Source organism: Stylophora pistillata, chromosome 8 (assembly GCF_964205215.1).
Source record: "Stylophora pistillata chromosome 8, jaStyPist1.2, whole genome shotgun sequence".
Lineage (NCBI taxonomy): Eukaryota > Metazoa > Cnidaria > Anthozoa > Scleractinia > Pocilloporidae > Stylophora > Stylophora pistillata.
The window spans coordinates 29374691-29400364 of NC_142526.1; the positions used below are offsets into that span (position 1 = coordinate 29374691).

Here is a 25674-nt window from a genome sequence, read left to right on the forward strand (position 1 = left end):
ACATAATGATTTTCTTACTCATCAGGCCTGGATACCAAGTCGTCAGCGTTGTGCGGAAATTATAACATATAAATTAGATGGAGATGGTATGAGACCTCCTGCGAATTAAAATATATGAAAATTAAAGAATGTGGAGGGCTAACCGTCACCTTCTTACGCCGCAATGGAATAAGTTATCACGACAGTGCAAATGGTAAGATAGATACTTGCTTGCTGACAGCGCAATATTTTTACCTTTTGCATCACTATTCCTAATTAATGGGTGCACGTTTACCTCTACAAATATTTTAGTTATAATCCATGGATTCATTCCAGCCTTAGTTTGCTCTCTCTAGGCTTTTGGTTCATGCGGTTTAACAGTAAATCAGCTTCGTAACGTTAAAACTAAGGAAAAATCAAAGAAATTGTAATGTGGCACAGGTGTCTGTGCTGTGCGCCCTGCACGCAAATTTGCAACAGAATCGTATGTGTTTGTATGCATAATCTCCCTACTGCTCTCCATACATTTTCTAAGGTGCTGACAAAGAGAATTTGTTTAACAATCAAGAGCTTTAAATGGCGATTATTTTCTTTATTTTTGTGACCTAAATGCATGATTCAGGGGTGATATTTTAGGGAGAAGTTAGATGCCAGTCGCTGCCACTGGCGTCAAAGGTTTAAATGTTTTATAATTTTTTGGCAATAACAGGTCTACTTTGAAGCGTGGTCTTTGTGCATTGAAAGAAGAGAGCAAGAAATGCAACTCTGTAGAGGCTGCAAGTAAGTTATAGACCTGATCAGAACATGTGGGGATTTAAAGAACTGCAGTGGACATGAGTTCATTTTAGTTTCAAGTTACTGATGCAATAGTAATAGTAATAGTAATCAAAGTTTAATGTCTTTACATGGGGCATGGTTACCCATATTGCTTGAGCCAGAGGCTCATGTATGAAACGCAAGACAACAACCCACCCATCCCACCCCAGGGGAGGACATCCATCACACAGTAATCTCGTGCATGAGAAATTAACATCTCCTACCCCTAACCCTGCAGGAGACAGGACCTCCAACTCTGTAGAGGCTGCAAGTAAGTTATAGACCTGATCAGAACATGTGGAGATTTAAAGAACTGCCGTGGACATGAGTTCGTTTTAATTTCGAGTTACTGATGCAATAGTAATAGTAATCAAAGTTTAATGTCTTTACATGGGGCATGGTTACCCATATTGCTTGAGCCAGAGGCTCATGTATGAAACGCAAGACAACAACCCACCCATCCCACCCCAGGGGAGGACATCCATCACACAGTAATCTCGTGCATGAGAAATTAACATCTCCTACCCCTAACCCTGCAGGAGACAGGACCTCCAACTCTGTAGAGGCTGCAAGTAAGTTATAGACCTGATCAGAACATGTGGAGATTTAAAGAACTGCCGTGGACATGAGTTCGTTTTAATTTCGAGTTACTGATGCAATAGTAATAGTAATCAAAGTTTAATGTCTTTACATGGGGCATGGTTACCCATCTTACTCGAGCCAGAGGCTCTAGTATGAAACGCAAGACAACAACCCACCATCCCACCCTAGGGGAGGACATCCATCACACAGTAATCTCATACATGGGAAATCAACATCTCCTAACCCTAACCCTGCAGGAGACGGGACCTCCATTTATTCATCCCTATCCGAGAAGACTAGAATATCTAAATCATTTCTTGCAATGCTACTACTGAATTATTTCTTTGGAAAGGTCAGTTAAAACCAGGTGACACAATATGCGGATATACAGTCAACAAGGTATTTTATAATTAAATAACATGGTCAAGTTCAGATGATATACGTAAAAGCTAGAGTTTTCATAAAATTTTTCAAAAGTATAGTGATCAATTAACTACATTATCATAGCATGCATTTACAAACCCATGAAGTTTTTGACAATAATATCACCTGCACCACATCATTACGACCAATTCCGAAGTTTTTTGCATGGTAGAAGCAAATATATTTTTTTGGTTTTTTTGCCATTTTGAAAAGGTGATAAAAAATGAGATAATACAAAACCAAAATAACCTAGTCACCTGCAGAAAGGAGGTCTTCCTTCATGTATTTGTGAAATCATAAGGTATGAAACTGAATAGAAGAAAGGCTTCTCAAGGCCTCTGTGATTACTCAATAACCAGATTTATTACACGACTCGGGCAGTCAGAGGGCCAATAACTAAAATCAACCAATCAAAATGCTCTATTGCCGGTTGAATATTCTCTAAGTATTGGACCGGGCACTGTTCCAAATGGTCCGGAATGATACTGCAATTGTGTCTCTTTGAACTTCAGTTGTATAATAAATCTCCTATTAACCAAGCTTGCTCGGGACTGTACAGGAAGAATATCGGCCCTATGTCTTTTTTGTAGGGACCCCGCTGCGCTCGGTCCGTACTGTCAAGACCTCGGGCCAATATTCTCCCAGTACAGCCCTCACGCTTGTTTAATAAGATATATAGATATTACTGTAACATGTTCTTATTTTTATTTGCCAAGGTTGTGCCAGTACCTGAACTGTTCCTAGTGTCTGTCCAACTGACACACAATAAGACAGGAGCCGAGCATTTACATATTGCAAGAGATGATGCCAATAATGTTTTTGGGTACAAATAATAATCATATATTATAATTAAATAGTATTTTTGAAGTAATAGTTTATTTTTGTATGTTATTTGATAGCAATGTCAGGCTGATCAAAGAGTTAAGTTGCCATTGCTACCTTCCACACAGGGTTTGGTAACTTTGCTTAGCTTTTCAGTTAATTACCTTTCACCATTACCTACACTCTCTTTGCTCAATTAACAAACTCACAATAGTCCATTGTTGTGTAGTGTAGTGTAGTTCAGTCTCTAGCCCAGCATAGCGTGATACCAGATATTATAAAGACTTTATTCATTTGTCAAAAAGGATTAAGTTCCCATGAAAATATGTTGAAATAAAGTTGCCTTCTGGGGACACTTCGGAGAATAATGTTCCTCTTCATTTCAGTGTTGGATTCAGAACTACTCCTAGGGACAGCACAGGGGTTTCCCATATTCTGGAGCACACAGCTCTGTGTGGCTCACAAAGTTACCCAGTCAGAGATCCATTCTTCAAGATGCTTAACAGATCCCTCTCTACCTTCATGAATGCCTTTACAGGTAATGCTGTGAGTGTTAGAGAGAAAATGTTTAGTTCTACCTTAAGGATCTGAGTAAATTCCAGTTTCAATGGCTGATGCTCAGACTTTTACCAAATGACTTTCTGTTACTCAGTAATGAGGTAGGTCACTTATTAGGTTGGTGTCTGACTCATGTCCAACACACATTTAGGCTTGAACTGTGGTGTGACAAGTTATCATTTAAAGTAAGATATTATGACTGCATTTTTATGCCTGGGACAAAAAAGATTACTGTCAATTCACTTTACAATTAGGTTCTTTTTGAACACTCTACAGGTATAATGTTAAACTCTCATGTTAGAAATAACTGATGAGTAACATGAAAACCTCTAGCTAGAGAGTTAGAACCTTGGATGTACAGGCATCTCTCTTCCCATAACCAATGGAAACCAATAAATTGATGATTTTAAAAGGTTGTATTGTTATTTGGGAATGCACTGCATATTCCTTCTGGACACTTACGTTTCCAAAAGCCAGACATGTGCAAACTCTATCACAAAGTTAACCTCCTGGCCCTGGTTGTTCAAAGGATGGAAAAGTTCTTATCCGCTGGATAAATCGCTATCCAGCATATAAATTTTATCCATGGTGTCATATCAGATGTTCAAAGTATGGATGGTGCTATCCACTTGCTATGCAGTGGATGAATTTATCCATGGTTAGGTAGGTAGTATAAATTTTTATCCACCAGATAAACACAGTCAAATAAAATGGCTGCTTGACAGTTACATCTTCTTCGCTGTAATCTGCCTGAAAATCAACATCGAAGAAAGAGAAGAATTTATCACTGCCAGCTCGATCTGTAACCAACATATACAGATGCTGAATTGAGATCCAGGTATTGTTTTGGACTAGAGGCAATACAATACATTATTGGCCTTGTTGCCGATGATATCATGACAGTTCTTTTAAAAATTCCAAGCGCATTGACTTTGTTGGTTATTTCCTCCTATATTCGAGTGTTGTTTTTGTTTGAAAATGTCAAGGAAAATTACTCTTAATAATGTTGATATTTTCTTCTGCCTCTTTGAAAATAACTGCACATTCGGCAGGTGTAAAGTTCGGCTTTCTAGTGCACTTTGCTGAGGAAGGAGCAAAATTTTCTGCCATGTTGTCTCACCACACGTGAGCGAACAGATCACGCAACACCTGGGTTATAACCGTAGCAACTGTCTGGACAGCGAATTATTCATTAGATAGTTATATGCCTTGCTATCCGTGCTTTCTGCGACAACTTTTTATCTGATGGATAACTATCCAGTGGATAGCCTTTTTATCCACCGGATAACCTTAGCCAGTGGATAAATTTATCCATCCTTTGAACAACTGGGGCTGATTGAGACATTGGGGAATTTTGCCTTGTCAATGTAAACTTTTGCTTTCCATGCTAATACTCGACTTCTTAACTGCAGAAATTATTTAAAAGTAGGAGTGGTAATACTGTGATACTTTCAAGATAATACATCCCTTTGAATATACTTCAAATTTTTAAATAATCCTGTGAAATCCTTCCATTCTTTTCAGCTAGTGATTTCACTTTGTACCCTTTCTCAACTCAAAACCCTAAAGACTTTGAGAACCTGCTTTCTGTTTACCTGGATGCAGCCTTCTTTCCACAACTAAGAGAGCAAGATTTCAGGTCAGTTTGACAGAAATGACAGATAAATTGGTTCTTTTAATTTGTACTTCCATAGCTATGGTTTTAAGGTGATGATTGAGTATGGTACATGTGCCAGATTGCACATACACCTGTACATGTACCACCCAACCTTATCCCAGTTCCATAATGTGAAACGATGAGAAGTTGCTACAGTGTACTCCCTTTGGAGGAATTCTGTTGACAACAGCATTGCAATGGGTTTCTATGTAGCCCACTACTAGTCATTTGACGTACACTTTTGTGGAGCGAGACACTGCAGGAACAAAGCGTCTTGCAAATGACCTTGCTTGGGCTTAATCTTAGACCTTTTGTTCTGGAGTCCAAACTGTTTGGCCATTATCTGCCATCTGCTTCACTAGGGAAAGTCACCCTTGCTCAAAGTGTGAAATAAATCTACTTGAACATTGTAGAAGGTGTTTCATTCCACTACCTTGATTTTGTGATTAGTGTAATTGAGAGGAAAAAGTTCTGTTGCTTTACCAGGCAAGAAGGTTGGCGGTTAGAGCCTGAAGATTTGGCCAATCCAGATTCACCATTGATTTTCAAGGGAGTGGTCTTCAATGAAATGAAGGGTGCCATGGTAAGAGGGGCTTACATGTGTCCAGTGAGTGATTGATTTGAAAAGGATTGCATGGTTTACCCATATGAATGAGTGAAACAAGAGTAAAAATGATGGGATGATTGACTGGCAGACTGACCGACTCACTAGCTAATTAACTGGCTGAACAACAGACTGTCTAACTGATTGATTGATTGATTGATTGATTGATTGAAACTACAAACCTACAGATGAACTGATAAAAAACAGATAAAGTCTTGTTTGAATGAATGATTGAATAATTAGATAAATGAATAAATAAAATATCCAGAAAGGAGAGCTGCTGTGCAACTTTGCTGTGGAAAGGAATGAAATATTTAAGAAAAAATGTATTTCTTTTTTCTTTAGTCGACACCAGAATCACTATTTGTTCATCATGCCCAGAGCAACTTATTACCCAGTCACACATATAGTAATAATAGTGGAGGGGATCCTCTGTGTATTCCAGACCTCACAGTAAGTATAATTTACAGTGTGCTGTAATTTGCAATGTGTATCACAGTTCTTGACTCTTTTTTGGAACTCACCAACAAAACACTATTATCATCATGTGAACTCAGTCTGTACTTTGTGGAGACTAGTCATTTCTAGTTGGATGGAATGTTGTAATTAGTCAGTTAAATAATGTGTGGGTGTACTACTACATAGCCAGCCTTCTATATAATGACCGTGGTGGAAGCATAGTTGGTGAAAGTATGTTATTCTGTGATGTCTTTTTTTACTTTTTTAGTGGCAACAGTTAAAAGATTTTCATGCCTCACACTATCATCCCAGTAATTCCAGGTACAAAATGTATTTAGTCATATCTAAATGAACTGTAAAACATTTTCCTTCCTCAGTTTTTTTTTTTAGTATTCAATTTGATAGTCTTCTCAGTTTCTTGTTATTTTGTATGTCTTCATCTTTAAAACTCAAGACATTCTCTGATGTGATAAATCTTTTTATTTTTATTTTTTTGATATAGTTAAGTTTAACTTCTATGAGTGAACAACTGAAAGCAGAATTTCTTATTACAAAATCAACACAATAACAAGTAGACGAGTGATAAGAATAAAGGGAATTAGTAGAGTACAAATAACGTGCGAGATGAGTACAAATATCACGCGATATTTGTACTCCAGAAATATCTGTGAAATTCGCCCACACTGAAATAATAATTTGGTGTGTTGGATAATAAATAACTTATTAGATGTTTTGTCGTGTAGTATCGGTGAGTATTTTTACTTGTTTTGTATTTTGACTCACCCTACAGGCTCGTAAAAATATGGCACAACTTAAAAAAATACTCAGTGATACTACACAACAAAATGTTTAATAAGATATATAATTATATATATATTTATATTAATTAGGGGTCTATTAGTGGATCCAATTCCAAATTTTCCAAACTAACATCATAGGAAGTAAGGAGAGCTACTAATGAGATCTTGGGAGTGAAATGGTTAACAATGTAGGTGAACACTATTAGTGGATCTAATTCCAAATTCTCCAAACTAACATCATAAGAAGTAAGGAGAGCTACTAATGAGATCTTGGGAGTGAAATAGTTAACAATGTAGGTGAACACTATTAGTGGATCTAATTCCAAATTCTCCAAACTAACATCATAAGAAGTAAGGAGAGCTACTAATGAGATCTTGGGAGTGAAATAGTTAACAATGTAGGTGAACACTATTACCTAAAGCATGTGGCAATTTCACTTTGATGGAAAGCTAATCCTTAAAAAATGATGAATTTACAGGTTCTATACTTATGGAGACCTTCCCCTAGAGAAAAATCTAGAAAGTATTGAGAATAAAGTTCTACGTCATTTTGAAAAAATCTCTGTAACAACTGACATTCCACATGAACCACGCTGGTCAAAACCAGTAAGTATCAATGATGACAAATGATATTATTACAAGACAAAGATTTCTGTAAATTGATTTCATATTATGACCACCTGGTAAGACTGGTGCTTCCAGATTTTGGGATTAGGAGTGGATCATTACATGTATCATACAATGTATGATTCTTTAAAGTTTTTTGCTCCTTCTTTAAAAGTTTATTAGGCCATTCTTCCAAACCATCCCATTTTCCAATTTCCCTTTCTTTCTGTTGTCCTTTTCTCTTCTTCCATCATTGATAAACAATTCCTCCAGAACTTGCAAATGTTTATAGGTGCAGAGTAGAGTATCTAAGTTAAGAGCTGCTGGTTCATAACCAAAGAGCAAAATTAATTAGATTGTTTTTTTTTGCTTTCCTTTTGTTAACAGTTACTCTATAATATTTGATTGTGATATTTTTTTTCCCTTTCAGAGAGAAAAACAAGTAACCTGCCCTGTTGATCCAATGGCAGCAAATCCTGACAAGCAAACTACAGTAGGACTACATTACTTAACAGGAAGGTTTGTCAAGTCCTTGTCTTAATCGAGGAGTGTTTGTTTATTTAAGAAAATATTTGCAAATTTACAAGAAAAGTCATCTTCAAGGGGCCTGAACATCTGGAAACAAATCAAAGAAATACGTTTTTGTTTCACTTAATCAGACTCTAGAATTTCTAGTGAAACACTCGTGCCTATTTTCTAGATATGTTATATCTACAAGTTACATGTTGTGTATTTATTTATAAGTTATTCACTTTGTCTCTTCATAAAGAGAGCCATTATGATAGTTAACAGTCATGCCTAAGAGAACCATGCAATGACTAAGGCTACCGGTAATCTCAAACCCAATTCTTTTAATATGGAAGTCAGCCATGTGTTCCAGGACAGCAATGGTTGCCAAAATTTCCTCTTGATATAGTGGGTAAATTGTGATGACTTGAGCTACTTTGATCTATTTAGATATGAAAGATGTTTTCCTAGTACTATTCACTTTTTGCCTGCTACCACATTCCTTGATAGAAACCCTGAAATATTATCTGAAGTTAACTTTATATCAGTGCCACCCTCCTAAATAGGAATTATTACATTGCTTATCAACAGTACCACAGATGCATTTGATAATTTCTCCATGGTCATTTTATCTTCACTTTTAATGAGTGGTCCAAATTCACCATTCTACAATTCCCTTATTGCACCAAACATTGGCTCAGATTACTCTCCAGGAGCAGGGTAAGTAGAATTAACAGTCTGGGGGGGGGGGAGGGGAGAACCAACCAAACATTTAATTGACTGAGGATACTGATCAGGGTGATTCAAGATGCAGAAGGTGAAATGCTAGCAAGAGTCTTCATATTAGGAAGTAAACTGGGAAAACTTATCTGGAACTTGATAAAAGGGGAATTTATTATGCTATTTTGTTGATAAATTTGAGTTTTCTATAATAATGTAGCTAATGATATTCAAACTCTGAGAAAAGAGTAATGTCTAAGTTGTTGAGACACTAATATGTTTTCCTACAACAGGTGATGGGAATAGACAAAACTAACAGCTCTAAGGCAGATGTTATCTTAATGTAACACCAAATTCTTGTAAATTACTCATAAAGGAAATCTGTAGCTAATAGAACTGAGAATGGTGATTATTATTAATAGTGTTTTTACAGCTGTAGTTAGAACAATTATTTGGGTCTGACTCATCACTGTCAATGTCCATTGCCTTGCAATTAGTTATCGTTTTGTGATGCAAAATAAACATGATGCTGTTAAAGAAAGATTAAGATTTTTTAATGTTACCTGGTTGGAATTTCTCAAAGGTTTGATAATGGGACAAGAGATGCTTCCTTTTCAATCGGTCTTCAAGGCATCAAGAAAGATGACTACCCCATAGTTGTTGAAAAAATTCGCAAGACATTTGACCAGGTTATTGAGTAAGTAAATCATGAAGATTATATAGCTGTGAAAAACACCAGATTGACTGAAATTAAACCCCGAACCCAAAACTAAGAGACTTGTTACGAGCTTGCAACTTTTTTTTTTTTTTTTACCATTTTGTCATGCGAACCACTTGCTATTAACAACAAGTCCTTTTAGGTTGTACAAAATTTTCGAAATTTTCGTCATACTGAGGGCCAAAAATTTTTCCCTCGGCCCAACCAAACTTAGTCAAAAGTACACAGTATGTTACTCCAACGTGGCCGTCCATTGATTGCAGGGAAGGTTTTCCATCTGAGAGGGTAGAAGCTACTTTGCACAGGGTGGAGCTTGCCACAAAGCATCAGAGCAGTAACTTTGGACTGGGACTCATTACGGTAAATATTGTAAGAGCCCTTTGACTCCTGTGACCGAAAAATACGTTTTTTTCTTCGATTTTACTGTAACTATCGAAATGCTACGGGTAACTTGATTAATTTGTAAATTAAGACCTCGTTATCTTATGTTTCGTCCAGGGAATAATGTCAGCATGGAATCATGGTGCTGATCCATCACAGTATCTGCTTATTAATGACCATGTGCGGCTGTTTAAGGTAGGCCGGGGCATAAGTGGTGTTGTGTGCGATCCGCAAAATTTACTATCTTTCTTTTTCTAGTGTCCCTATCTTTCGCTTTTTTTCTTTGTCCTATAATTGATCTTTTCAGTTCCCCTACAATCTCAAAAACATTTGAAATTTCATTTGTTTTCAGGAAAAATTAGCAAACGGATCATTTCTACAAGATAAAGTGAAGGATTGTTTTAAGGACAACCCACACTGCCTCACACTTGTCATGAATCCTGATGTAAGTACCGCTTTGGTTCCGAGCGCTTTCTCAACCGATTTCATCGTTCATAAAACCTGCAAGAATACTCTCTCTTAGACAGAATTTCAACAAATGATTCCGCGGTAATTTTGCCATCTTACTGCTTTAATGGACGTGCTTTGAAGCTCGTTCACTGGAAACAATTGTTTTCTTGAGCTGGTAACATAGAGGTAGATGTTCAAAAAAAGTTAAAAATGAAGAAATAATTAATCAGCATTTTTCTTGGTATGGTAAAAGGGTTTTTTCAGTTATAGAAGTTTTATCGCCAGACGCAGACTAACAGCCAGAAGTCTTAGAAACTTTTTCAAATTTTTAAATTTTTCTTTCTTTTTACCTTCAAAACAGCCAGAGTATGAGACAGAACTGAACAAGAAAGAAAAAGAAAAGTTACAAAGCAAAATTAGCTGTTTATCTAAAGAAGATAAAATAAACATCTTTCAAAAAGGTATGCTTATTTTTTCAACTCGTCGTGAGGTTTGGCATCTTGTACCTCCAACCCCTGAAAGATGTACTCAACCTACAGCTGAAGAACGTGAGTAGACCACAAAGATAAAACACGGCCTACCATAACCAAAAGTTCAATTCAAAGTCAGTTCAGTGGCCTCTTGGCCTCTACATGTTAGTACCCCCTTCGTTATTCGTTTTCCGAGTGTAGTTGGTTATAGCCACTTGCTTTGCTCATCATCAGGTATTGAACTGGCCGAACAACAGAATGCTACAGAAGATGTGTCCTCTCTACCGAAGATGGCGATTTCTGGCAAGTGGTTCTTTTCTTCTATTCCCTCTGCTGAGTTCCAAGAAAGTTACCTTTTTGAACTTATCTATAAGAAGAACTAACTTTAAGACCTTTGGTGATCGTGCCTTTGCCCGTTCTGGACCTTTTCTGTGGAACGAACTGCCGCTTGAAATTCGAAACAGTCCAAATGTAACGATTTTTAAGTCAAAGCTTAAGACACATCTATTCAAGCTGGCTTACAGTTTGTTTTGATATTTTGTCGTTTATCATTTTAATATTTGTAGTTAATATGTTGTAAAGCGCTTTAGAATATTTTATAATTTTAGCGCTCTAGAAATGTAAATTATTATTATTATTATTATAAGTTGACAATCTTTTTTTATTTTTAATCGTTTTTCATTTACAGATATTGATTCCAAGGTTAAGCCAGTTGATTTGGAACATTATATATCCGGTAGGTTAATAACAATATGACGCTTTAATGTGTTTAGGTATTTTTTATTGAAGTAACGTGTGAAAATGTTTTACTGACTTACTGAAATTTTCGCTATTACATAAATAGCGCTTTCTACTGCGAGGATCGTGCATCATACGTTACTGAAAAAAGTCGGTATAACTCAGTAGATATACCTTATGCGGTGGTCTACGATATGGTACGAGCCATGAGCAACATGTCCGCTCGTATTACATGTTAAACCATCGAATACTTGAAGAGTCACAAGATTATGGTACTGAAGAAGTTATTGTGACGTGTATTCTGCTTGCAGCTGGAGTTCCTGTGCAGTACTGTGAACAGCCCACCAATGGGATTACATATTTTCATGCGATCTCCAGCATTACTGATATACCCGAGGATTTACGGCAATACTTGCCTCTCTTCTGCTTCATTTTAACAAAGTGAGTTCTTCAGCGATGTCTTATTGGGAACTAACAGGATTTTCATCAATGTAAAAACGCGATCTGTAGGCAAAGTTCGTGAAATGGCGACAATGGTTTTTTTTCTTCTTCTTTTTTACTTTTTTTTTTAACGATGAAACTTCTCTTGGTTGTAGAATGGGCGCTGGTAACCTCAGCTTCCGTGAATTGTCCCAGCTGATAGAGATGAGGACAGGAGGCATGGGTCTATCTACACACGTGTCTTCTCACCACAGTGACGTTAACGCATTTGAACAGGGTCTTTCCTTTGCCTCTCACTGTCTTGACAAGAACCTTCCTCACATGTTTTACTTGTGGGCAGAAATCTTTTCCAGGTTGGTGCTTTAAATTTGACTTTCTACCTGAATGTTTTGAGGAGAATTATTTACTGGTTACTTTTGTCTAAAATTATTGCAGACCTACATTAAACGACCTTGAGCGTTTGCGCACGCTCGTTAATCTGCTCGCTTCAGACTTGGCGATGTCTGTAGCCCACTCGGGACACTCGTATGCGATGGCACTCGCCTCTAGTTCCCTGTCTCCCGCGGCAAATCTCAGTGAGCAGTTTTCAGGACTTTCTCAGGTATGCTTCTCATAGCGAACTTCTTGATCATACGCACAGATACAAACAAGCACGTGTTTGTTTTTGGTAGTAAATATATCTCTACCGCGAAACGAATGAAACACATTGAGATTGTTGGCATCATTAATAGTGATCCTGCATCAATGTCCTGTAATTAGAAATTGTTTGAAACGTAAGCTTTCGGTTTTCAGTCGAAATCCTTCGAAAACTAACAAGCGTAAGCCTTTTAGTAACGACTTTAATCCTACAACTTATTTCTGTAGGATGAATTTTCTGGCTGTTTTCTCCCTGCTGACCCATTTTTAATCACCAGGGCTTATTTGTTCAAAGGGCGGCTAACGCTATGTAACTGATAAACAAAACCTACTGCGCTATCTACCGGATAATTAACAACTATTACCGAAGTGGAGGTGGTTAGTGATGGATATTTACCGCTAACCACCGACACTGAGGTGAATAGTTGTTTTAGTATATACTAAAACAGTGAAATAATATACACCACCAAAAATTAATTTGAGTGATTTCTTCGCTTGTCACGGATGCAAACCGGGACGCCATTTTTTCCCGCGTTGCTCGGAGATAAATAGCAAAGGATATTCAGAGTTTGACTAGCCAATCAGAGCCCGCCTTCAACGCTATCCACTGTTTTAGTATATACTAAACTCGGATAGGGACTTGTCCAGCAGATAGTGATTTCCATCCCTCGTACAATAGGGGTCCAGAAATGTTAGATAATCAGTACAGAGTAGACTCTGGTATAAGATGCAACAGAGCAATGCTCCTTTGAATTGGTAATCAAGTCCTTCAAGGAAATAATATATGTGGGTTTTGCATCAGGTCCTGTTTATGAAGAATATCGCTGAAATGGAGGACTTGACACCAATTATAGAGAAATTCAGCGCCATAGCAATTGAGGTGTTGGAAGGTACACAATTCAGGTAAGAAATATTTTACATAACGCCTTGACATGTGTTCTTGAGTCGAGATGGCCAAGTGTTAGAGCAATGGGCTTTGGAGTCGAGAAGCTTGGGTTCGACACCTGTACGGGTCATTGAAGTTTTGGGCAAAACACTTTACTTTCAAGGTGCGTCTCTCCACCCAGGGCCAGATTGTTCAAAGGTGTTATTAAAATTACCCAGGGTTAGCGTGAAATTTGAATTCAGATCTGAAAACTTAAAGAAAAATTCAGCTTAATTGTTTTTGTCTACAATTTGATACTTGGATGCTCTAAAGGTATTCCGAAAATGCTCTTGAATATAGATACAAAGAAACCAGGATTAAATGTTAACCCTAGGTTAGTGCTAATCGGCCTTTGAACAACTGGGCCCCTCAGAATTAGGAATAGGTACCGGGGGTTTGTCAGGGAGAAACCTGGGGAAAATGCGGGGGGGGGGGTTACCTTGCGATGGACACCAAGGGGGGGAGGTAGTAACACTCCTTGTTGCTTCATGCTAAGGAAACCGGATAAGCTCTGGCTGGATGGGCCATTGGGCACTATTACAGACCTTCAATTTAACTCTTTCACTCCCAAGATCTCATCAATAATTCTCCTTACTGTCTGCTATACAATTCTTATGATTTTAGTTTGGAGAATTTGGTATTGGATCAACTGATAATCCCTTGATTTTCCATTTTCCTTATTCTCAATACTTGTCTGCTTGATATTTTATGGATATTGTAAGGAGAAATTCTGTCTTGGTCATAAGAGTTAAGGAGAATTTTTGTTTTGGTCACTCATGGTAGTTAAGGAATTAAGTTGTAGTCTCTAGAGTTTGTAGTTCTGTTGCCGCGTTAGATTGTAATGGTGATTGTTAGAGTCTCTCTCGCTGAGTTGTTGCCGACCAAGTTGTCTTTACCTACAGATGCGCAGTGAACACAACAGCTCAAGGTCGGCAAGCAGTGGAAAATGCTTTAGAGGGTTTCTGTGATTCGCTGCCCAGTAGTTTAGTCGAAGAATCATCTCATGTTCAGGTATGCTTCTAAAATAAACTGGAGTAAAGTAGACTTTAAACAATCCTCCATTTTCCGTGAGCTATAACCGGTTTTCACGTTTTATGGAAGGAGTTGCGAATCTTACATTATTCGGCAACGATACATGTACTCGCCAAAATGTAATTCTCTCTTCTAACTGCCGTACCTTTTCGTGTAAATGAAGTAAGAGAATTTGATGTTGCCAGTTTATCAGATATCACTTTCCAGTCAATGAGTCTGTTACTCTGATCACCTCTTTGCTGGAAATTGTTTCGTGTGGGAAATTGGTCTAACAAAAGGGTTGTTTTTTATAGAGCCCAGACTACACGCCATCTGCGGTTAAGACCCATTATGAGGTACCGCTCCCAGTAAATTACATCAGTAGGTGCCTACCCACAGTGCCCTACACACACGAAGACCATCCAAAGTAAGTCACACATTTTTGTTTCTTACCAATTCAATTGTCAGAAGTGCTGGTATATGAAAAATATGTTTAAGGCGACATTTACGCGGAGACTGCTGACTTGAAGTTTTAAGGTGTAGAAAGATCTTTAGCAAATCAGGGATCCAAAGCAGTAAAGGAATTTGCGTAGCTTAAAAGACTTTTAGGAGATGTTTATCGTTGTAGTTCGCCGTCGTACTTACTGAGGCATCTGAACAGATTTTTGTTGCAATTTGCGTGATTTCAATAAATTTTTTAAGTTTAGTAGGAAGTACCCATGTCATACCTGACAGGCCCTGTAGCAATGGTTTGTTTTATAGTGGGTTGTAAACCCGTGTCCAGTCCTCTTCCTTTACCCGGCCCAAAGTGAACCTATTACGTTAATCTACCTACACGCTTTTTTTACTTACCTTTACCTTATCTTGCCTCGCCCTTACTCCGTCTAGATTAAGAATTCTGGCCAAACTACTCTCGGCGAAGTTTCTTCACCGCGAAATAAGGTACAGTTTTAAGGTACAGGAGACGTTAATTTCCCACGCACGAGATTACTGTGTGATGGATGTCCTCCCCTGGGATGGGATGGATGGGTTTACTGGGCCCGCAGTAATTGGCGCAAGTTGTTGCGGTGACCGTGCCTGTCGGCGAATCCAATAAACTAAACTAAACTAAACTAACCATCGTATAAAATACGAACATAGAATACTGTTCAATCTTTTCATTCTACATACGTCTGTTGCTGCAATCCTGGCTCAAATTTCCGTAAGTACGATCGAGAAAATGCAGTGTAATGTTCATTATTTGGTTTCTTACAGGGAGAAAGGTGGAGCGTATGGAGGTGGCGCTAAGATGGGAGGCGGTATCTTTTCATTCTACTCCTACAGGTAAACCCCCTCTGTGTTATGCAAAGTCTGCTTACGTTGCTCAGTTAGAGAGACCGCTGTACTAGGGAACGTGGCAGGTGATTTTTGTTGTAAATAACATTTTCTCATTGGGAAGTGGTAGCCTCAGGTATATAATCTGCACCAGTGTTTGAAAAAATTCATTTATTTTACCCTCCATAAACTTCATACAATCTCCTCAGTGCTTTTACCACCAATTGACTAATTCAAAGCGCTAAAAATGGGTCCGGAGACTGGTTGCAAGTTTGAGTTTAAAATCCATTTGAAGGTGGATCGCCATATCACATCTTAGTTCTGACCTGAGCAATACACCGTGTGAGCGGGCCATTTTAGTAAGAGAATTGACACAACCTTCATGTATTGTAGATTGGTCAGTTTTGTTGAAATCATCCCCTTGCAGTTAATAATTATTATAACGAGATATTTTTTTTGTAGAGATCCTAATTTCGAAGGTACGCTGTCAGCGTTTGAGAACTCCATTCAGTGGGTACTTGAGGGAAAGTTCACAGACCAAGACATTGAGGAAGCTAAGCTTTCGGTTTTTGCTGAGGTAAGCATCAGACACGACTTTCCTTCAAGTGTATCGACAAAAGATGTCGTGATTTATTTATCTTCATCGTCTGATCAAGCAGACTAATCAGAAAATCAGGTACAGTAAATAAAACCTTTTATCGAGTGGCATCCACTTGATAACCCTGACTGCTTCTAATTCACTTTTGTCCTCGTAGGTCGACAAACCAGTGTCTCCAAGCAACCGCGGTATGCTCTACTTTACTCAAGGTGTGACAGATGAAATGCGCCAGAGAAACAGAGACCGGCTGTTTAGCGTGACCGGGGATGACGTCATTCACGTGGCGCGCACGTGAGTGTCACGAGTTTCATACACATTTATACTTTGTAATCCAACAGTGTTGGCCAGCTTATGATGGTATGATCTTTTTAGGTATCTGGCCTCCTCAGACGTTCCCAACGCAGTAGCAGTTCTAGGGCCTGGAAACAACGTTACAGCCAATGATAGTTCTTGGATCGTAAGAAGAGAAAGCTTGAGCTGATTTCGACATTGCTGTTGGATTACTTGGACATTTTCTAACTGGGCGCTCATGATCAGAGACCGCTACTGGAAATGACTGATGACAAGCGACATACATTTTCAATCGGGTCTGTTGCATTGCGTGAGGCGAAAGAGCGTTCGAAACCCAAGAGGTGGTGCCGGGGGAGAGCAGAAAATATCACCCCCCCCCCCTCATCTTACTCCCTCCTACACGCCCGCACATGTCTTTAAAAAGATTTAAGCTGAGAATGAATGAAGCTGCTCGCAGAAACGCCGACGGGACAGACTAGACTTATAATCCATCTTGAAGCAAATCAATGAGCTTGAAGACAATGTCCAAATGCAAGTTGTAGACCATCACCTGATAATCCGCCTCGCAAGAATTTTCCGTTTGGTGATAAGCATGATACCGGATCAAGACACCATAACACGCCTAATTATTTGTAACTCTAACTTTAGAAACTGAATTTGTTTCTATTCAATTTGTCTTTTCCAAGATATAATGTTGAAAAACGAGACGACATGATTTGTCTCTTCATTCACACGGCCAATATGCATTTCCTACCAAAATAACTGTGGTGTCGGGCATTCTTTGCATAGATCAGAGAAGGAAAGTGAAAAAATCTCGATGTGAAAATGTTCCTCAAATTAATTGAAACAGTTCCTTTGTTCCTGTAGAAGTATTCGAAAGTATCTCCTGTTACAGGAAACCCTAAATGCCCCTGATCATCTGGCCTTCATCTACCCAACAACTTTGACATCCTATCGCAACCATCTCTTACAGAATCATTATTTTTTTGGTTCAATCCTGTTTCTGATATGCTTGATCGCAAGCTAGACATTATCAAATTGGACTTCATTGTTTACTGTTAGCGCTGATAGAAGATGATCTTAGAAAAACTAAGTGAAATTCAAATCGTTAAAAGTCATTGCCTTATCTTTCAATCACTTTTTTAAAATTGTTATGAGTTCCAAGAGCACTTTAATCTTTACTTCTACGGCTCGCAAACGAGTGTCTGAAAAATTACGATGACGTCCTTTCCACTAAGAAGAAAAAACTACTTTACACAGTAATTCTGGCATCAAACAGATAAATGTACTTATTAGCATCGTCCTATCATTGTGACTTGGCGCTATAGTACAAGAAGAAGGTATTGATTCATTCATCATCCTAAGGAATTTAAAAGTATAGCTTAGATTAGATAACGGTAACGAATTACCCGCTTATCGTTTGGAAGCACCTTGAAAACCCTTGTCCTGTTACATATCGCGACAAAATTGATTACGCTTTCAGCGGGAGAGCCTTTGGCAAGAGGCCTATCTCTGCGTACCGCGCATTTGATAACACCGATGAGGTTATAGACCTTCCGTCAATCGCAATTTGTTTTCAAATAGCACAAAAAAAAAAAAATTAAGTGAACATCTTACATTGCGAGCCAGAGACTGACAAAGACGGGGTCTAAACATGGTGTGTTTTCAGTTCGTGCATTTGCTGTGCTGTACTCTTATTTTCTTTCTTGTGGATGCGAAAATAGTATCTCAAGTAAGTCCAGTACATAAATCTATTGCAATGATCAGTCAATATCTTTTATGGTGAAACCTTAAAGTCTCGGGTAACTTGCATCTTGCAATCCTTCTGCGCACACAGCCGGCTAAAATTGGTCTCATTTGGTCATCAACCCATGAATAACCTTGGGTATGTGGACTTATCTGTGCTGACCTCTAATTCAGTCGCGAACGGCTGTAAACCCATTCTTAGTTTCGTAGTTGAGAGAATGGGGAATAAGTGGTTCCTCTGACCTCAAAGTTGCATTTCATATGCTGTTTACACCACACACTTCGCTTCACATAATGACGCAACTTTGAATTAAGGATAAAGGCTGATAGTTTCTAAAGAAACTGTTTGGAGCTGCGTCGGTGGGGGTAACGAAATAATTTCAATATATGAACAAAGTTGAAATGGTAAATTGGCCACCGTTACGATTATAAAAGCTGACGTTTCGAGCGTTAGCCCTTCTTCGGAGCGAATAGAGGAATTGTGGGTTGTGTGTGCTTTTAAAGGCAGAAAATGGAGCTACGTTATTGGTGGGAAAATGGCAACGAGAAAAACACGAATTGTCTTTAAAAGCCAACACAACCCACAATTCTTCTATTCGCTCCGACGAAGGGCTAACGCTCGAAACGTCAGTTTTTATAATCGTAACGGTGGCCAATTTACCATTTCAACTTTGTTCATGTATTGAAATTATTTAATTAAGGATGATGAGTTGGTAAACGTTTGGAAAGATATGTCACTAACTATGTTCGGCAAACACAGCTGCAGCATGCATGCTGATTTCTGAATCTATTGGCAATTATTCACGACTGGTTTCGCCACGAAACAAATTTGTATTGAGAAGGAGACTATGGTTACAAAAACCTTCAGCTGATGCTTAAAAGGGAAAGGAAATCTTTCAGTGATATCCACAGAAGCTTTTACTAGTGACAGATTCGCAGTTGTTTGCCCAAACTTCTGGGTCAGACATTTTTCTCGCTTGATTTTATTTATTCAATCATCACAAAAGGCCCTTTCCGAATTACTTTTGGCCTTTTTTTCAAAACGAGGCCTGATGCTAAACCATTCGTATGAAAATGAGTTTAATTTGCTTATAAGTGACCATACAGGCAGAAAATCACGTGCGTATCTCAAGAAACATTTTAAAAATTCTAGCACTCGGTGGTGTCCAAATTTTTTTCCTCTTAAGAGGACTTGTCACGTCGCTTTTCTTTTTAACTCTCATTAAACTAGGAGGTCATTCTAATTAAAGAGGTATGCCGCACCCTTGCTTTTTGCAGAATTAAAATGAGCCTTCCCCCATTACAGTTGATTGCAAGCAGAAAGAGCAAGAGCTGTGCAGAGCTCAGGGCCGTAGCTAGCATGAGGCAAGACGAGGCAATTGTCTCATCTTGATTTTGGCCTTTTCCCTTTTTTTTTTTTTTTTTTGCACCAGTATCGCTCAGCAATAAAAAAGTGAACTTCCACACTTGCCCAAGATTGATTTTTCTAAAGAAAAGTGCCACGGAAAATGCTCGAAAGAGCATTTCTGAGCCTCTAGATTTCAAAATTTTCTGGGGGAGGCATGCCAGACCCGAAACTTGCCTCGTCTTGTTCTGAAGTCTGGCTACGGCCCTGGAGCTTCCAATAAGCTTCCCAATTCAAGACTTTCCAAGGGCTGCCAGAAAAAAACTCAAGTTAAATGAGCAAGAGCTTTTTATAATTCTCACAAAATCAAATACTATTTGCTTCATACAGTAACGATATATAATTACTTTTATGCTTGGTTATCCAGCCAATGCAACCACAAATTACTCAACTCTTCTATTTAAATCAGGCCTCGACTGGCTACCAACAGCAGTCGTGTGGTTGCCATGGAAGGGATGGGCGAGATGGTAAGTTTATTTTACATATTTAGGAGCTGTAATGATTTGATTTCTTCATCTCCTCTCGCATGTGTTTACTGTGCAAACATAGCCAATCAAATTCAGAGATTTTCAATGGGGCATTCAGCTTGATAAAGGTAGTGCCGGAATGTGTTTTTATTCACATACAGGAAGAGACGGCTTGAGTGGAAGGGATGGTGTCAAGGTTAGAGTTATCATATAAACCGTGCCCGTCCTCACCAACAGTTTCAACTAAGTTAGACAAGAGAATGTGATTTAATCACTTGCAACTATACTACATATAATTTTGACTCGTACTAGCAAGCATAGTCGACCATGGCGCAACAGAAGCAAAAACTTCAATTAGAAAGTGAAATTGCGCCCTTCCCAGCTTCTGTAAAGGTTCCGGTTGGAAGGACCGAGACGGAAAAGGCCCTCCAGTAAGGTGGCTAGAGGGGTGAGGTGGGCTAGGGTGATGGCAGCGGCGGAGATTCTCCCCCCCCCCCTTTACACCCCTTCCCTTCCTCGCTCCTTTCCTTCCCCTTTCATTTAGCCCCATACTCTACTCGAAAGGCTGTTCACAGGCCGCGTCTTTTAAAAGTTTATCGCGCTTTATGCAACCCGCTCAATTTGCCAAAGCGACGCGTAGTTTTCTTGGGTTATCTCTTTGTTCGTTTTCTAATGGTCTGTTTGTCAGTTATTTGTTCTTTACGTGCCGTCTGATCAGTTTGTGTGTGTTCGGGCAGGGTGACCCGGGTGATCAGGGCACAACTGGCCAGAAAGGTGAACCGGGAGTGTGCGATCTTAAAGTAAGTAAAAGCAGTACCTTGTTAGTGCTTAGAAATAACAAAACTCTGCTGGGTGGTGGCTGATGAAAAATGAAAAAAAAAAAAAAAAACTAGCAACAATAACAAAAAATATGCTATTTGTCAACATTATAATTTTCTTTGATATCCAACCTTTAGCCTCCAATTTTTAGTTTCTCATCGACTTCCGGAAGTTCGTGTGTGGCTTGTGTAATACGCGGTCCCATGGGAGGGGGTTCATGCAGCCTCGAAAGGCTATAGGCGGATTCATGCTGACGTCATCGTTTACATTTTTGCTCATTTGCATACGGCTTTGCGTAAAGAAGGAAGCATGTTAGATACAAATTGACTTCAGGCAGCTAAAGAGCTAGAAAACCTCAGTACATGGTGAAATTTTTAGCTCTTTGGGTGTAATATTCAAGGAGAAATAGTCCATCAAAAACTGCAAAATTTCTGGGTGGCAAAAGCGCTAATGAGCTCATACATTCTATGTAAAATTTTGAGTTTTTAAACCCGTGTTGCAAAAGAATTATTTAATGCATCAGGCTCGTATTCATTGGCCGAGTTAATCGTACTTTGACCTTTCGATATTCAGAAATGATTTATTTTTAGCTCCGTCATCAGAAACTGAATTGCTTATGCTAATGAGGCAAATATTGTAAACAAGGATTCCCCTATTGTCAGTGAAGGCGTTGTAGTCTGAACACGGGTATAGATTTAGCCGTTATTTAAATGAACGTAGAACTATATTTGTCCTTTTATTTCTGAATGATAAATAACCAAAACCAAAATACCTTTCTAGATGAATCTTAGGAATATTTTGCTCGGTATTCCTGCAAAGCTTAGTTATGCTGCAAAAATTAATAATCGCAATCCAAGTTACAGCTTTCAAAGGTTAAAGTCTGAAATGAATATAGAACAAGGTGGCACCTGGTACTGTAAACAATTCCGATGAGTTAGATTGATGCTTGTGAGAAGAACGTTTCATATGAAACTATAGAATCTACTCACAAAATTTACTTTGCCACTACGATTGACTCGACATCGATAAATAGGTAACAAACAAGTGACCTTGTTTTTCAGGAACTTGAAGCGATCAAGTCAAAGCTGGAAAAGCTAACTCAAGACCTAGAAACACTTAAAAACGTAAGAAACTCATCTGTTTATCACCTTTCTGAATTTGGATCTCAGGAAATGTTACATACTACCATTAAGGACCTTTGTTACAGCTCTCCACCATAAAATATTCCTGCACTAGGTTGTTGATATATAAAGTATAAATGATTACAAAGCGTGCAAGTTTAAAATTTAAAAGAACTTGAACCTGTTTTAATACAAAAAAATCTAGAGTGACACATGAGCTCAATTTTTTCACTCAGATTAGTTGTACTTTCAAATATTACCAAGTGTTCTTCACTTCGATTTTAATAGGCACACTTTTGTATATTTTAATGATGTATATGGTTACATTTGTACATTCACGTCTTTATTCGTTAATTCGCTTTCTTCAATTCTTTTCCTTTTCTTTTCCTTTCCATATTTTTTCCAATACTTTTACATTTCTGTTTCATGTTGAATTCATTAGAAGAACTATCGCGCCTCTATCTTAATAAAAGCAATATTTTTTGATTCCTATTTCAGCAACCTAAGCAGATGACAAACTCTGGTAAAGGTCAGGTTCAAGGATTGATTTATTTTCATTTTGTAGAGCACACGCGTATCTCGTATTCCAAGTTCAACGTGTCCGTCAATCATGATTTTATCCTTTCACTACTTTTTAAAACTTATTCGCTTATTCTTTTAAATTGTTTCATCGCTTGTCTGTTCTCCTGGCTATGTTTTTTTTTTTTCGTTGGCTCGTTAGAATTTAGCCCTTCCCAGTTAGTCCAATTAACAATTAGACACGTCCTCGAAGCTTAACACGTCGTTTCAGGCATTAACGTTGTGTTTCGGTGACGACCGTATTGTTACCCGGTCACTTATGATAATTTCACTGCATGTTACTGAATCTTAATCACTCACTTGTAGAAACGAAGTGTCGACAAGGCCTTCACTTCTTTGAGAAATTCAAACAAATTCCTACAACGGGAGTATCAGATGTCAAATCGTTTTGGATCGGTAGTGACCATTTTCTGGTGTTTGCAAGCTACTATGGCGACATTGCTGGCCATGAAGCTGAGTCTGTCGTCTTCGAAATAAAGAACGGACAATTTATTAAAAACCAGACGCTGGCAGCCCGCGGTGGTTACTATATCGAGCACTTCATTATCGATAGAGAGCATTACATGGCCATCGCAAACCGGGAAGACGGCGTAACTGGTTGGAAACTAAACTCAATCATTTACAAGTGGAGCAGACACCGGTTTGAAGTGTTCCAGATGTTTCCAACCAATGGTGGGTCTGGCTTCAAGTATTTCACGATCGATGGAGAGCATTACTTGGCTGTTGCAGAGTTTCATGACCGCAGCACTTATTCAGTTGACTCTTCACTGTACAAATGGAAAAGAGGAAGGTTTGAAAAATACCAAAACTTTCCAACACATGGCGGAGTAGCTTGTGATTCAATTGTGATTGCCAACGAGACATATCTAGTCTTCGCCAACCAAGTTAACCCTCAGAAAAGCTTCGACGCGGAATCTTCCGTGTACAAATGGTCAGGGGGTAATTTTCTTAAGTTCCAAACCGTGAAAGCGCGCGGTCCCTTTAGCTCCAAGTTCTTTCAAGTTGGTGGCCATGTCTTTCTCGGATTCGCAAGCTCTCGCAGCACAAAATCACCTCTCTTCAAATGGGATGGCTCAAAATTTACTTTGTTTCAAGAGATTCCAACTCGTTGGGCCATGGAGCTATGTCTGTTTGAAGTGAATGGTGACGTGTTCCTCGCAGTTGCCAATTATCAGGAAAGCAAATCGTCTGTGTTCAAAGCTTTTGGTGCACAATTCACTCACTATCAAGATTTGGAAACACATGGCGCCCGAGGAGTACACGCCTTCGTTCATGAAGGCGAGAAACATCTTGTGTTTGCTAATTACTTGAAAAACCGAAAAAGGAACATCGATAGCTTTGTTTATAAGTTTGTGTAAACTGTGTAGAGGGACCTCATCCACATCACTCACTGTTTAGGATACATCATATCGCAATTACACGGTTTCAAGAAATCCCTGGGATAATCTTTTTTGTCCCTACTTACAGCATTTCTTGTTATTAGCACTGAAGCCAAGAATAAATATACTGTATAAAAATTAGATTGTTTGATTCATAGGTAGATTATCGATGAATTAAAGTACTGTTTCACCGCTTTTTTGCCTGCTGCATTGAGTAGAGGCGTTGCCGGAAAAGTCCTTGCATGTCTAGTGACCCTCTTGTAACTAGAAGTGCTGATAGCCACTCGTTTGCTTCTGGGCAAGTGTTTCTCATTTCTCATGAAAAGTTAAAGCAAAGCACGATGACACGAGTTATTGGATTTTTGTATCGACCACGAGAAATACTGCGGAAAGGATAGGACTGTAACAAAAGAGCCCTGCTTATGAAAACTTAAGTTTAAAAGTACAAAATTAGTATGCCACTTTTCCTTGTAACCTTACAAGAACGTCGCCTACATCGAGTATACAATTAAAGATTGTTCCATTAAATGTCTAAAATAGTCTGCTAAATGTTTTGGATTGAACACAGCCAGTGTCAAGTCTCAATTGCTTAAGTTAACAGCGAACTCAGTACCAACGAGGTTTATTATCTCGCAAGAAGAAACTCCGGCAGCAAATTTAGTTTCACATACCTTCAACAACTAAATAGAGTAGTAATAGGCCATTTACTATATTTAGTGGTACCGTTTATCACGTGCAAAGAAACGAAACGTGGCCTCCGTGTTTTTAAACCCATTACACCCTCACGTCATTATAGTTTGCAATTCTCCATACTGTTCTCTATACATATTCATTGGCACTTACAAAGAGAATTTGTGTAACAATCGAGAGCTTTTTGAGTTTGCGATGATTTACTTGATTCTCATGAACTCAATGTTTGATTCAGGGGTGATATTGTAGGGAGAAATTAGATGTTATCACTCTTAGGGGTTAAAGGATTAACACTCGAGTAAAATTCGATTTTCATCGGTCAGAGTTTGTGCTTGAATTCAAGTTCTTCTTACAAGAAATAGATCAAATCTAGTTCTTTCGTCTCGAAGTTCCATCGTAATTGACTTGGAGTTGTTCTGGTTGAAGAGGTTCAAACTTGGCCACTGAATACTAATCAAAACACAATAATTGGATTTCATTTTAGTCCGTAACATTTCACACCCCCTTTTAGTAAGAATTTTGTCAAGTCTGCTCTGTCTTAATCAGATTTTAAAGAAGTATTTTGATTGTTCGATCAACGCGCTGTTGAACCCATGGACGCAATTGCAATGCGGCAACATGAAAATGAAAATACAATACCAAGTGTAATGATATCATTTATTTAAGGATTTCGATTTGGAAAAAAACTTGAAGGCTGAGATGAAGTTTATTCTAACGATTTTGGCTCAACGAGCAAGCCAGTCGACAACTATTTCCAATAACAATTCTTGGACAGTACTTTAAACGTAGTCTCTTGGTTTGATTTATTTTCCTTTTTCCTTGGGAAAAAAGAAAACTACTCTGTGTCTGCGAATCAGGCATACCTTCATACTCAGCTATGAGTAATAAGTTGTTCTCTTATTCATCTCGTGATTTTCTCGTAAGAGTTTCTAGGAACTGTTTGCTTTAAATCATACAAAAAG

At 38.5% G+C, this 25674-nt stretch overlaps 2 protein-coding genes across 3 annotated transcripts; both read left to right on the top strand.

The window, feature by feature from the left end:
• The first annotated feature begins 34 nt into the window (after window positions 1-34).
• Window positions 35-17213, top strand: LOC111323300 (presequence protease, mitochondrial-like). Of its 2 annotated transcripts, XM_088730214.1 has the most exons (30): window positions 35-193; window positions 689-759; window positions 1730-1776; window positions 2517-2623; window positions 3009-3160; window positions 4705-4819; window positions 5324-5420; window positions 5787-5894; window positions 6169-6221; window positions 7180-7306; window positions 7737-7825; window positions 8405-8533; window positions 9117-9230; window positions 9515-9611; window positions 9750-9827; window positions 9985-10077; window positions 10444-10543; window positions 10787-10855; window positions 11241-11288; window positions 11602-11731; window positions 11887-12084; window positions 12167-12332; window positions 13170-13270; window positions 14195-14303; window positions 14618-14730; window positions 15192-15245; window positions 15558-15626; window positions 16080-16194; window positions 16373-16506; window positions 16588-17213. In XM_088730214.1, the coding sequence occupies exons 1-30, from the start codon at window positions 129-131 to the stop codon at window positions 16694-16696; spliced, it is 3057 nt and encodes a 1018-aa protein (XP_088586340.1). In that variant the 5' UTR covers window positions 35-128; the 3' UTR covers window positions 16697-17213. The 2 variants fall into 2 exon arrangements, with proteins under 2 accessions (XP_088586340.1, XP_088586339.1); XM_088730213.1 differs by lacking the exons at window positions 35-193; window positions 689-759 and adding an exon at window positions 1214-1367 and having other exon boundaries at window positions 16588-16878.
• Window positions 17214-18052: 839 nt separating this feature from the next.
• Window positions 18053-24217, top strand: LOC111323291 (uncharacterized). Its single transcript, XM_022926616.2, has 7 exons — window positions 18053-18238; window positions 20067-20124; window positions 20286-20320; window positions 20862-20924; window positions 22005-22067; window positions 22563-22593; window positions 22950-24217. The coding sequence occupies exons 1-7, from the start codon at window positions 18161-18163 to the stop codon at window positions 23999-24001; spliced, it is 1380 nt and encodes a 459-aa protein (XP_022782351.2). The 5' UTR covers window positions 18053-18160; the 3' UTR covers window positions 24002-24217.
• Window positions 24218-25674: the final 1457 nt, after the last annotated feature.

Bases quoted from the DNA above. Each gene is read 5' to 3' on its own strand.
- LOC111323300 (XM_088730213.1), top strand. From the start codon at position 1,229: ATGAAACGCAAGACAACAACCCACCCATCCCACCCCAGGGGAGGACAT. The intron at 1,368-1,729 runs GTAAGTTATAGA...TTCTTTGGAAAG, and splicing joins CAACTCTGTAGAGGCTGCAA to GTCAGTTAAAACCAGGTGAC. The intron at 4,820-5,323 runs GTCAGTTTGACA...TTGCTTTACCAG, and splicing joins CTAAGAGAGCAAGATTTCAG to GCAAGAAGGTTGGCGGTTAG.
- LOC111323291 (XM_022926616.2), top strand. From the start codon at position 18,161: ATGGTGTGTTTTCAGTTCGTGCATTTGCTGTGCTGTACTCTTATTTTC. The intron at 20,125-20,285 runs GTAAGTTTATTT...ATTCACATACAG, and splicing joins TGGAAGGGATGGGCGAGATG to GAAGAGACGGCTTGAGTGGA. The intron at 20,321-20,861 runs GTTAGAGTTATC...GTGTTCGGGCAG, and splicing joins GTGGAAGGGATGGTGTCAAG to GGTGACCCGGGTGATCAGGG.